The 14928-nt window shown below is 38.7% G+C and overlaps 1 protein-coding gene across 3 annotated transcripts in view; it reads right to left on the bottom strand.

Moving 5' to 3' along the window:
• The window catches only part of LOC122811451 (ABC-type oligopeptide transporter ABCB9-like), a 184903-nt gene that overhangs the window by 94793 nt on the left and 75182 nt on the right, over positions 1-14928 (bottom strand). For all 3 annotated transcript variants that reach the window (XM_044083301.1, XM_044083300.1, XM_044083302.1), the window contains exon 4: positions 13858-13988. In XM_044083301.1, the coding sequence (XP_043939236.1) occupies positions 13858-13988 (131 nt within the window). The remainder of the gene's footprint in view (positions 1-13857; positions 13989-14928) is intronic.

Here is a 14928-nt window from a genome sequence, read left to right as displayed (position 1 = left end):
TTCATACAAGTCACCTCCCTCAAATGCTCCCCAAACACTTGTACCTGTAAAAAACAACTCTACTCAGGCCACACCTTTTGATGTGCACACAGACAGTTTCTTTCTAATATTAAGTAAAAGTATAAAATCCAAGACCTGAATCAAGTAACCAGAGGAAAAAAAGGTATATCTATATAAATATATAAACTCTGGTAACACACGGCAGATACAAACATATAATAGAATTTATTATAGTAAGCGCTTTCGCGGTTATCCACACCGCTTCATCAAACTACAAATCACAATTTCAAATCACATGTTAAATAGAAATATAGAACCAATCATAAAATAGCATCAGTTAATATTTAAAGTGTCAATAATCATTGAAAACATGTCAACAAAGATCTATCTATATGTTACATATACGTATAAATTATATGTGAAAACTATGTATGAGAGATATGCATAAAAAAGATATATATATATATATATAAAATGTGTATATAAAATAATAAAAAATGTATAAATTGAGAGCTATTTTAATAAACCTTATACTATATAACTTAATGTTTGAGTGCTCGTGCCTTTAAAAAAGGCTTCAAAGACATATTGTTGTTCAACCCCGGGGGTTTATCAGCATTAAAATACAGTATCTATTTCTGTTAAATTTTTTAAATCACCTCCTCTTATAATGTCGTACATAATTTCTAAGACAAAAAATTTAAAGTTATGTCTACTACCTTCCTTAGTGACGATTCGCTAAAGCACTTTTATATATACATTTTTATTATTTTTATATACACATTTTCTATATATATATTTCTATATATATACGTATATGTAGATCTTTGCTGACATGTTTTTAATGACTACTGACACTTTAAATATTAATTGATGCTATTTTATGATTGGTTCTATATTTCTATTAAACATGTGATTTGAAATTGTGATTTGTAGTCTGATGAAGCGGTGTGGATAACCGCGAAAGCGCTTACTATAATAAATTCTATTATATGTTTGTATCTGCCGTGTTTTACCAGAGTTTATATATGTATATAGTTACCTGCCAGCATAATTGAATTTAACTATATTCACCTTACTAAAACCCAATTCCTTTTCACCTCTACCAAACCTAATACCTTATATAGTCTTCAATCATACTGCTAAAACTACCCTATTTCGCCAACTCATAAACTATCTCCTCAAACTTTTCCAGTGTGGAGATATTCATCCCAGACCTGGACCTACACAGTTACCTACCTCTCCTCAATCTCACCCCTCTAAAGAAATTGCTACTAATAACATTAAACATTTGTAGTATCTGTAATAAAATTACAGAATTTCACTCATGGCTGCACAATAATCTCCAGATATAGTGGCAGTTACTGAAATTTGGTTAAAACCGCATACTGACGATGCAGAAATAATCACTTCAGGATGCAATATTCAAAGAAATGACAGAACCCATAAAAAATCAGGCAGCATAGCTGTAAAATATTGTAACACCTATGCTACATCTCCTCTCTCCAAACCTGTCCCTTCTTTTAGTAATGCAGAAATTCTCTTGGCATCCTTACAAGTAAATAATCTTAAACAAATATGTATTGCAATATTCTATATACCCCCTGGCCAAAACATTCCAACATTAGAAAACTTCCTTTCCTGGACTACCAACAATATTACCAATGAAACTATGATTACGGGTGATATAAATATCAACTGGCAAAATCTCATCAGTGACTCCCCAATAAACATTAACCTTCATGGCTTTACTCCGCTCATCACTGCCCCTACAGAATGCAAAATCATAATGACCTAGGCTGGATCCTGGTATCAGGTCCCCATAGATATTCCAGTTCCAGCAAACTCCCAAATACCCTTAGTGACCATCTACCAGCATACACTTAGAGAACCCCCCCAACAAGATCCTAAACCTCATACCTATAAAACTTGAAATCTAACCAAATTCAATCAACAAATATTTAATAAAAGCTTAAAAAGGATAAACTGGTCTTCATTAAACACATTACCTCTGGATGATGCCATTAATTACTTCAACAAAGTCTTCTTAGATACCCTTAATAGTTTAGCCTCTCTCTGTACCAAAAGAACAAAAATAAACTATGCACCCTGGCTAACTAAAGCCTTAGCCACAAAACAAATATTACAAACTAGAGACTGAGCCTGGAGAGACTGGCAAAGAATAAAAATTAGACCAATCTACTTATATATATGTAGCTATGAAATAAAGCAAAAAAAACTAGTCATTGCTGGGAAAAAAACCTACTTCTCTCAACAAATTAAGAAGTCAACTCAACAACCCCATAAAATTTTGGAAAACTATCTCAGCACTCCTCACTCCTGGGCCCATACAAAACCCTTCACCAGCCCCGGACAAAGATCCATCTGTAATAGCGGACATGTTCAGTTCCCACTTCATAGATAATTACACTTAAACTAGTAAACTATTCTACACCAAACACACTTCATTTCCACTGAAAATCTAGTCCCGCCTGAAGCAGCTAATAAGCAATACCAGCACTAACACCTTCCATCACCAGGCAACTTCTACAGCTATCTCAACACCACCTACTTTCTGTCTACAACTTATTCCCACCTCTCTAATACATACGATTCTTAAACTAAAACCTTACTCCCTGTCTGCTGACAGCCTTCAATCAGAATACTTAAAACTTGCTGTCGATGCATTAGCCTACCCAGTTAGCATCCTGATTAATACAGCCATCATAGAATCAGAAGTCCCGAAACTCTGGAAAATATCTGTTGTTATCCCCTTGCACAAGGATGGAAAAAACAATGAATTAAACTATCGACCCATCTCTATCCTCTCCCTTTATCCAAATTACTGGACAAACGTATACACATACAACTTCCACCCATTCAACATGCTTTTCATCCAGCACACAGCTGGATACAGATACTGTGAACAAAGCCTTGGACTCTGGCGAATTAACTTTTATAATCATACTGGACCTATCTAAGGCCTTTGATACAGCTATTACAACAGCTATCTATACTAGGCTACTCTGAACTTACTGAAAAATGGTTTGCCAACTACTTAACTAAAAGACAATGATGTGTTAGGTGGCAAACTGATCGATCACAATACCAGGTTAACAAAACAGGAGTCCCTCAAGGATCCATTCTTGGACCCTTTCTTTTCAATATTTTCATTAATAACCTTCATACCGCCTCCCTTCAAAGCACATTCATTCAATACAGTGATGATTTGACTATTATCTCCTCCTCCTCCTATAACTTACATCTCCTAAAAATGACATAAGATGCCTTCACCTCTATTGAGACCTGGATAAATGAAGCACAGTTACTACTTAATCCCAGTAAAACCAAACTATTATATTCTCACCAAAACCACTTTTGCATGACTTCAAAATATGCTCACAAAATAAAACAGAAATAGAAATTGTAAGACATAGCGATCCTTTCTCCACTTTCTAAGATACTTGAGAAATGTATCCATTCTCAAGTCAGAGTACCTCTTAGCTAATGACATCCTTTCCACCGCACTACTACCGCCTTGCTCTCTTTCACCAACGCTATCCTTCTTCATAAAAATAATGGCTTGTTCTCCTCTGTTATATTTCTGGATCTATCCAAGGCTTTTGACATGGTCTCACAAAAAACTACTAATCACTGTTCTCACTAACCTATCCTTTTCCCAATCAGCTACTGATTGGTTTCACAACTATCTAACTGGGCCAACAATCAGCTGTCTGCCATAATGACCTGTCTCCTCTACTTCCTGCAATGCTCGCTGTTCCCAAGGCTCCATCCTTGGTCCCCTACTATTCTCACTTTTCACCAATGATCTGTTCACAGCCACCAAGCATGCTTCTCTTATACAGTATGCAGATGACTCCACCCTCATGTGCTGAGCCCCAACTATATCTGAACTTCACAAGATCACACAGGAAGCCTTTTTATCCACAGAAAGCTGGTTATCCAATGCCCAGTTATTACTCAGCCTGAGCAAGACTAAACTCCTCATCTTCCAACCCACTAAATCTAACCCAATTATCCTCCACTTTAATATTCTTGCCAAAGACAATACAGTCATCTCCCCAACAGAACATGCTAAACTACTTGGTGTTGGGATTGATAATCTCAGATTTGACACTCACATCTCTCTTACCAAAAAAAGGTTCACAAAAAACTAGATGCATTGTACACAAACAAACAATTCCTCACCAAGACAGCCAGAATTTCTGCTGCCAATTCCCACCTAATCTCCACTTTACTCTACGCCTCTCCTATACTTACCTACCTTAAACAAACAGATCTAAACATGCTTGAGGCTTGCTACAATAAAATTGCTAAGTTTGCCACTGGTGTGTCTTTATCGCAGCCACCACTGTATCTCACTTAGAGAATTTGACTGGCTTGAACTCCCTCAACTTCTTCACCTGAATCAACTCTCTCTCACCCACAAGTTAGTAAACTATCCTCAGAGTTCCATCTCTTTAAAACCTTCTCCAGCCCTACTGCTCCACTAGACCACTACACTCCAGCTGCAAAAATCTACTTCTAGCGACCAAACTCAAGAACTCAGTGGGAGAAGCACTATCCTCCTGCATCATATCTAGATTATGGAACAATCTCCCCCCCTCTATAACCACACTACCTTCTTGCAATCACTTCAAGACTGCACAAAAATCTCACTTATGCCCATACACCAATCCTGACTAGTAACCTACCTTTTTACCTCCCCCCTCCCCTAGCCATCCTACCTCACACCATCTGATCATTGCATTCCTTCCTCTGCAGGCTTTGGCTCACCCTTTACCCTTCCATTCCCTCCTCACACAATCTCTCAGTCCTGTTATAACATGCTTAACTACCTCACTTTATCTCAACTCCAAATACATATCCAACTGACTAACACCTAGCGTCCTCTCACTACCACGTATGCTACTCACTCAGTCTCCTTTCTTACTCCTCTATCTTCCCCTTCCATCCCATTAGCCCTTCTAGCTTGTTCCACCTTCGTGTGGAGCTTCTGCTTTATATCCGTTTGAGTTTAGTGCAATATTTGTATAGAAGACTTAGAACAGTATCCGTTTGAGTTTAGTACTATCTGTATATACATCCTACCTTTATTCCTAGCCTCTAGCAAGATATTGGTGTATCTGTTCATTACTACGTTTCATATTGTATGTATATATATATATATATATATATATATATATATATATAAAATATGTTTGCTGCAGTATGTATTATTTGTCTATTGTATGTATATTCAATTGTTCTTCATGTACTCTGCTGCTCATTTACTGTTCTGTGGAGCTTTTCTCCCCGGGCGTCTGCTGAAAAAGGACCTGTATCCAGTTAGAATTTCCCGGTAAACAAATAAATAATAAATAAATAAGAGAAGCAAAGTTACTGAGTATCACCATAATGATAAACTCTCCTTTGAACATCATATACTAAATGCTATTAAAAAAACACATTTCAAACCTGGAAAACTTTATAGACACGAGCATTTCATGGATAATACTTGCCAATACCTTCTTGCTCCTCTCCCTCTTGTATGGGGCTCCTATTCTTGCCAACCTCCACATATCTCTAAAAAAACAAGCTACAATCATGCTACTACAAAATAGCTAAATCTGCAACTGGTGCACCTTACTGCACATATCACTGTAATGCCCTCAATGAACTTAACTAGCCAAAATTCCCTCATTACCTTAATTATGTACAATTATCTCTAGCACACAAAATAATACATAAGCCAGACAGCTGCCCAGACTTGCGTCTTATAGCACTATACCCCATCCAGAAATCTCTGTTCCACACACACACACAAAAAGAAAAATAGCCTCTACTCCTTTACCATTGCAAAACTATGGAATGAAATGCTCTACCCCCAAATATCAGTATCTTAGATTTCTTTAAGACCTTCAAACTTGCACTAAAAATCCCTTACTTAGCATTCATATCTGCCTTTGCTCTTTAACTAAAGACTAACACACGTAATTCTTATCTCTCTACTATCTAATACAGACCATCTTTCTCCCTCCCCTGCTGCCTCTCCTGTACCCCTCATCTCCTACTCTCTTCCCTATCATCTATTATCTGTTTATACACCTTTCCAGCTTTCTTAATCCACTTTAAAAGTATCTTCTTCTCCTCGGTGAATCTTGCTATAACATGCTCGTATATTCCATACATCTCCTCTTGCTCATCATCATAATCCTTTCACCACTTCTTTTTATATCAGTACATATTCTATTATCTTTAACTATCTTACTCCCTCTGTCTTACCACCTTTAAGCTTTCTACTCTCCAAAACAAACCACAGCTTATTATACTCATGATGACTTAATTTGCCCTTCTAGTAATCTATAATCTTACACTGCATTTTGACTGTAAATTATCTATTCACTTGTTCAATTGTATTATGTCTGTAATTGTATGTAAAGTGCACACATGCTAAACTGTATCAGGTTTGTAATTGTATGTAAAGTGTACACACAACTGTAAAATCTAATAACGTCTGTATTTGTGTGGAGCTTTTCTCCCTGGGCCTCCCCTGAAAATGGGTTCCCGACCCAGTTAGACTTTCCTGGTCACCAAACGTCAATAAATAAATAAATGTGTTAGAAAATCATTTATCTGATCAATTAAAGAAATGTTTTGCTTTATTTTGTCAATCAAATACTATACTTAGATATTTAAAATGTTTAATCACACTACTGAATGCTACAAATTCAGTAGTGAGATTAAGTTAATCTGCACTACCACGGTCAGTTAGGTGCATTCATTGCTGGTGGGCTGGTACAGGCATGCGGTTTGCACAATCAGCACTGCAAGCATGGTACAAACAGTACTGCAACATGCACTGTGGTTCTGGAAGAGTTAAATGCAACGGTACAATCCACTTAATCCAAGACCAGCCCTCTGCTTCACCAGTAACAGTGTGAGCTGCTGCATAACTCACAAAACCAGAAAAAGTGGCGGGTGCTACCTGCTACAGAGTTAAGCATTCAGTGCTAACATGAAAGGGGGTGTAATGCTGATTAACATTAATGATGCCTGCTCTATGATTCCATATTACCAAAGGGAAGCTGCTACTAACAAGATTTCACCCTTCCATCAGACAATTACTGTAAAACCATTCCACATCATAATGAGGTTGATGGACTCACCAGCCACAAGACTACTCTGCATGAGTTGTGAAAGGGTCTAAACACACCATGGAAAACAGTGTACGAACCCACACATGCACATTACTATGGACCAGTGATATGACCTACTGACTTACTAAACCTATGCCAGATCCAAACATGTTAGCCATACTCACTGTAAGCAGTACTGATGCAGTGGTACGAGGCAGATGGAAACCATGGCCCAGTGTTATAATCAGTGCAAAGATGAAGACTGAAATGGTCACTGCGTAACAGTGTTACTCTCATTCTGCCTGCAGGCTATAATTTGCTGCTCTGCATTTCTGTGAAAATAACAGCTATGACTTGGCTTGAGATGGATGTGGCATTTTATACACTTCTCTTCTCCTTTTCATGATGAGAAAGGGAGAGCCTTCCACCAATATCAGCATATGGAAATCAGCATACCTTACTTATAACTGGGTATTCCATTATATATGCCACTGTATTACATGACAACACTGGAAGTTATTACAATGTGTAGGACACAGGCTTACAACAGTGACAGAGCCATACACAAGCTATAACAGCACTTGTAGCACAGCTGCAGTTTACAGGTAGGTATGTGTGTCAGCCTAACGGCACTTTGAGCTACACATATCAGGGCTTGCTTGTTCACATGACACTTTCAGATGGAGTTCTAGCTCCTCTGAATGGGATCGAGTTCTTATTCATCCTTACATTTAACAATCCTGTAAGAAGGATCATGTCATGGACATAGGCCTGGGAGTAAATCCCGCAATGAATAAAATGCAGAGACCTGTAACATTACTTAAGCTGAAAGTAATGTGCTCAGAAAACAAGACTGGCATGCGAATACAACAGCTAACAAAATGGAATTATCACTCAGGACGGACTGCGCAAATGTGGGTGTGGCAGTATACAACAATGAGCTGATGCCACATGATACTTATCAATGTTTGCTAGAAATGTTGATTTTTAGCCGATGTTACAAAAATAAAAAACAGTACAGTAATTAGTAACGGGACATAAATTTGTTGACTTGTGTTCGATGCCATGAGTAAATCAGTATGATTACAGAACAGACTTCTGATGGCTGACATTTTTTTATACTTTAATTTTTTTTTTAATTTTTGAATCATGAAAACATTTCCAATGATAATACACTAAAAAAAAATCACTCAACTTAATCTGTGCATACAGAAAAAAACTTACTAGTGAACAAAAGTAAAAGAGATGAAATGTCATATATTTTAACTTCAACCAAAATTTCTAGAAAGAAACCTACCTCGTTTGCTCAAGGAGGCCAGTCGTCTTCACAACAGACTTTATCCCATTCTACTTCCCAGATAACATCTGACCCTCTGTTAAAGTAAAATGTATTCCCCTTGTATCCCCTCTTAGAGACTAATACAACTTGTTCACTTTCTATAACACCAAACTAATGTCTTCCCTTTGATCCCATACTATTTATCCTCTGCCATCCGATTTAATAAGCTGTACAACTCCTGACTCTTAAGAGAATGAGCCCTCTTCCATCTGTTTATTGCTTTTATTGCCAAAGTTAAATCAACAGGCTTTTTATTGGCTGATGTTTAATTTTAATAAGGCTTTAGCAATACAGATGGTTGGAATAGCCCAGACAGTCACTGTATAATATAGCTATGCTTTAGTGCTACAATTTCTGCAATGTTTTTTTTATAAGTGGACTCACTTTCTTATTTTATGAAGAATAACTTTTCTGCATGTTTCCTCTGCAGTGCAAGCCATGGCTTTGGGAAAATATGCATTCATCTTTCAACTGTAAATGAATAGAATGACATCAGAATCTGAATGGATGGATACATGTTCAAGATATGATGAGCAGATGAGAATTTCACCCTTTGCTGGGATTATCATGATATTTTAGAATCACTGCATTGACATTCAAAAGCCATAACAAATAGCTGAAAAGAATATTTTACAGCACTGTCTAGAGGCAGACAGAGGCTTTACTACATTTAATTACCAAGTAGCATTTATCTAAAGTTGTTAGTACAGTGTATGGATATGGCAGATTTTCTCTCATGTACTGTGCTCCCTCCCTTTTACATTTCAAGATTTGGAAGAGATGCTGGCTAGCATCAATTTAGCTGTTGCCTGCAAACCCTGAATATTTTATTGATAAATTATCCTGCAATAATCAGTGGCATAGTTTGACCTTGAACTTGTTCTTCCAGATCAGTGGCACAGTCTGAGCAGGAAGAACAAGCGTTATCTTAAAGAACAGACATGCCTCCCTTCCTTTACCCTTCTCCCAATTTCTGTCTGCAGTCCCAGTTTAGAATGACAGTCTTGCCATTTTTTTTTTTTTTAATATTTGGGTGATGAGTTCTACTAGAACCTATCCTTCTCATCTGCAGGTTCCATGGAGGTCACTGAAGCCAGGGGGTTACTCTGTCCTAAAGGTTTCCTGCTCCACTGTCTGTCTGGTGCTGGCCTCAGCTAGTCCAAGACTGCTGCCAAATCAGGTTTCAAGATTTAGAGTGGGGATGTCAGTCTCAAGAAGCAGCACTGTTCTCAAATGTCCCCCATTTTGTTTCATATTCTTGCTATGCCCCATGGAAATTTTTGATTTTATGATAAATCACTAAGAATTATTCTGTCAATGATGCTCAAGTTTTACATTTTCATATGTACTCTTCAAAAATGCAAACAGGGGGCCATAATTGACTCTCCAGCTGATACAGACATCCTCCAGAAGGGTCTCACTGAGATGGATACCTGGTGTCAAAATCATGGCCTCAAGCTAAATGCCAAAAAGTGCATAGTCATCCCCTTTGGAAAAAATAAAGTACCCGTGAACTACTACATATGTGGTAGTCCCCTAAATACAGAAAATGTAATAAGGGATCTGGGGACCCAAGTAGATAGTAATCTCTCCTTTGATAATCATATTGCCAAGGTGGTTAGAAAATCCTTCTATGTGGCCCACCTAATCACAAAGGGGTTCGCATCTAGAACAAAAGAGGTTATTGTGCCCCTCTACTCATCACTCATCAGACCCATCATAGAGTACAATGCCCCATTTGGGATGTACCTTACAAGACACCTGCAACAGCTGGAAAGACCACAGAAGTACCTCACCAAGAGGATTACTGGCCTCAAACATATGCCCTATGCAGCCCGACTGAAGAAACTCCAGCTGTACTCGGTTGCATATCGCTTACTCAGAGGTGATCTTTGTCTGACATACAAGGCCATGTCCAACCCAGAATTGATGGACATGCTCCACCTAAAAAAAAAACAAATCCCCAAGAGCCACACGCTCTAGGGATCTAAACCTCACCACAACGATAAATAGGATGTGCTGGAGGGATAGATTCCTGTCCCAGAGACTCTCCATGCTTTGAAACAGGATTCCAATCTACATTAGGCAGAGCCCTTCACTAAACTCTTCAAGAGAAACCTTGACGAGTGGATGGGAAACAGAAGATTTACCCCGGGGATCACTGCAGTGGCTCTGCTGGACAGAGGCACAGGGAACTAATGGCTTTGCTGGACCGAGGCACAGGGAACTAATCTAAGGGGGCAGCGAAAACCAACACATTCTGGCGAGGCTTATAGATGCCCTCAGGCAGATAGCCTAGTGCTTACCTATGAACCCATGATGCCACAAAACCTGTTAATCTATTGCAAGTGATGAACAGCTTTGCATTTTTAAAATGTACCAATTTAATTCACCATAGCACTTTTTTGTTAGTTTTGCTTCACACCACTGATACATACATAATGAATATTCATGAAGAAAACAAAAACAAACCTTATAAATATTCATTAAACAGGCGTCAGTGTCATTCTTGAGCAGTGCAACCTGAAGCCGGATGTGAGATTTGGGTGGGGTTTGCTACTTCACATCCCAGGGATAGTGCAAACTCTAAGCCACAAAATGAATGCTTAAGCCAAAAGTAATGCAATCAGAAGTAACAGATAAGTTTGCTGCATCACTGGACGCAAACTGCCAACACTGCATACCATCATGTTTACAAAACAGTAGTTATACATGGTCCATGTATATGAAAGTAAGGCTTTTCATGCCCTGACCAAAGCAGTTAATAGTTTCCAGTGACACTTATTTTTTCTTATTGTTTATAGAGACTTTGCTAGCATATTGGGCCCCCAGCAAGTGTTCAAATGGCGTTCTAAGGCAGTTCCTCAGTAATAGCTCATAAGTAAGTTCGTTAAGTATTAGGCTAGCTGCCCTTGTGAGCCATTTTAAAACACAGCCAGTTTCCCTCAGAGGTGAAAATCAAACCCTGTGTCTTATGTAGGCTAACAGGGACATAACAGCTGTCATTTTCATAACATACATGGATCTCCTGGTAAGACCAAGTCCATTGTGCCATCTGTCCCTCCCAGTGATGCCGCCATACTTTGCTGTGGGATACAGCATTGACAGAAGGAAGTGAACCTGCTCTGAAGTCTTGTTAGATGTACAATGCTTCACTAATCTTGGCATCTAATTTATAGCATGTGAAAGCCAACACCTGAGCTGATAGAGTTTGGGACTTTGCGAAATTCCCTGTAAATCTCGGGAAGTAGAGAAAACGAAGCAGAGTCTCCCTCGGTCAGAAAAATACATCTCTGAAGGCTACAGTCACGAGATGGCCATCTAAACAGGAAACACTTTGGGGCCCTGCAGCCTGACATATGCTGCAACTACAGTAATGCACCTTGAACGCCCTGGGGCTGAGAGGGTTAAAAGGGAAAGGTCTAAAGCTAGTACCCTATGAATCATACTGAGAACTGAAGGAATTATCTGGATTAGCTGGGGATCTCAATGGGGGCTACATGTCCTGAAGGTTCATGCAGCACATCCAGTCTCTCATGAATAAATATATTAGGAGTGACTGATGAAAAACCGGATGGAAGAACTCCTTCATGTCACTTAAATCTGGGATATACCTGAAGTCCTTTGCCTTTTTTGGAACTATAAAGAAGCTGGAATGATATCCAACCTCCTGATAGTTTGACAGGGTCTCCTACGTGGCTCATTTTTAAGAAGCTTTTGCACCTCCTTACATTCCTCATATTTTTGATAGAGAGGTGCAGCTGGGAATAGATAAAATCACAGGATGGGGGAGGAAAGTGAATGGGATACCCCTTTGAGATAATCTTCCTTGTCCATTCTTCCATGGTTACCATGAACCAAGCTGAGGAATAGCAGTACCTCTTCTTCAACCACATATGGAGAGAGGTAGTTAAGGGTTTGGAGTCAAAACTACTGTGCCTACCCTTAGGATGACTGTGGCTGTCCCAGGACCACTGCTGATCATCATCTCTGGTCCTACAGCCTATGGACCACTACACAGGAAGGGGCGTTAAGACACAGCTGCCACTTGTTAGTGGAGCTGTCAGTTGCATTGGTACTATAGCTATTAAAGACCCCTTTGTGGTAAGGCAAAACAGGGGAAAATGTGCTTCAACAGCAATTATGGTCTTTCACTTTTCTTTCATTCACTTCAGAAATTGATCAGTCTCAGAACCAAACAATAAAGAGCATTTGAAAAGCAACGAAGAAAACATTTGGTGTCAGTACAGTTGAAACTGCTGCCAGTAAGTTACAATTCTGGATTCTGCTTCTCTGGCAGTCCCTTCTGTAGCATTACAAGCAAAGTAGGCCAGAAGGTCACTTACTATTTGTTTCTGGTCTCCATTCAGTTGGCCATCAGCTGCTGTCAAGGGGCCTCTACACCTCTCCTTGTCTTCCATGTCTGAACAAGCCCTATAAGCCCCCCATACTTTCTCTGATCCATGTCTGGGGCTAGTAAGGAGATACAGGTACCCTGTGATACTATTATACTGCCATAGACAGAGATGTGCTGCATTAACACATACAGAGATTATGCCTAGAAGGATCTATTACACCTAAAGTGCAGACATGAACAATGCTTATATTGATACCGTCTTCAGACACTAGAGGTAGGAAGACACTATGTACACTGTCCTCCATGTTTGTCTGTCTACTATGATGCTATGAATGCCGCTTAAATGCCACAAAAAATAAGGGTGAGGCTTGGAATACTAGAGAAACATTACAGGATGCTCATTTTACACTGTATCCAACTTCAGCTTGTCTCTTTCAGTGATAACTGCACATAACACCATCAAGGGTAACATCAACAATATAACACTTACAAATGTTAGAAAATATTCTTTCAAAATTAAGGGCACTCTAAATTTTTGGAGAAGAGATAAGAGCTATTTTGTTTACTGCACTGTGGACACACACACACACACACACACACACACACACACACACACACACACACACAGCATCCTTTACTAATGCTGCCTTGAATGACAGTTCAGCAGACCAAAAATCACACCCTAGCTATATTTCTCATTTTCATGTCTCCGTACAAAGTACTGTGTCAAAAAAAAAAAAAGAACTACAGCAAAACAGAAGTACAGTCTGCCAGCTAGCAAGTAACCACTTTTAGCTGGAATTAACATCCTCTGGGTCTTACCACCAAAATGTCAGAGTTGCCAAAAAATATGGCATATCCGGCTTTCCCAAGGTAAGATTAGAAAATGGACGTACTGCAGCCTTATCTTAGTGTGATTTGCTGCTATGACTGGAGACATGACTTCACATTTTCTGCACAACTGATCCAACTTCATAACTTATAACATACAATGAACATCGACCAGACACTTTGTGGCATACCTGTATGGGATCTGTCAAAGAAAGCAACCTCTTGATACATCACAGACTTGAAAGCCTGCCTCTGCATCCGTCCCTGAATTTTGCACATGTTGACACTGTAGAGGTAGTAACAGATGAATGCTGTCACCGCACTGTATCAAGACAAAAATTATACAATGAACAGGTGAATACAAGTCAAATCGAAATGGCTTTGCAAAGTAATATGCAGTTAAGAGAAGCTGGACAATAATCCATTATTTAAGCCAGTCACTTGCACACCTAGCCTGTTACTCATTCAGTCATTTTGTGAAAGTTTATTACAACCAATAAAAGTGACAGCCACACATCAGCAGATGATACAATGGTATGATGGCAATTCCTTTACAACCTACGATATAACTGCATCTAAAAGTCTGACAAGAAAAATAGTAAATATGAAGATGTACATAATACACCGTTTTTTATTTTTTGGTAATTAGCAAAATTAAACATTGGGGTAAAAGACATCAATTATCCTAAATAAAGATACACAAGATTATATGTAAACCTACCAGTGATGCGTGTTTTATTAAATCTCTAGCTGTGTTTTTAAAGTGGCAGAACTACAGCTTTCACAGCTGAAAAGAAGTGAAAGATTAGACCACTGTGTGCGGTCCCCAAAAATTATACCCTGTCTGAAGTAAAGAATGAACATGGAAACAGCTGAAAAGCAGTGGAGGATCAGACCACTGTGTACAGTCCACAAAAATTATTCTCTGTCTGAAGCAAGGAATGAATGTAGCATATCCTACCAGCCACGCTAAAAATGTATCCAGCTAGATAAAAGTTTATGTGAAATGTGACAATACATAACAGAACATGGTACACAGTACAATAAATTGCCACTTACAATACAGCAGAATAACATTTAAAGTAATGCAGGCAATTGACAAGCTACTAGTAAATTCAGTGGTCTAAATTCTTAAGTATAGGAGCTGCATAATCTAAGGTCTGTAAAAGGCAGAAAAAAAGATTTAACATAAGAATCACAAGAACTGCTTTCGATATACCATGGGTTGTTTTTCTTTGCTGTCAATAACCAGCAACAACCAT

This window comes from Protopterus annectens, chromosome 9.part0, assembly GCF_019279795.1.
Source record: "Protopterus annectens isolate FY-2018-M chromosome 9.part0, PAN1.0, whole genome shotgun sequence".
Classification (NCBI taxonomy): domain Eukaryota; kingdom Metazoa; phylum Chordata; order Ceratodontiformes; family Protopteridae; genus Protopterus; species Protopterus annectens.
This window is presented reverse-complemented; position numbering and strand designations above follow the sequence as displayed.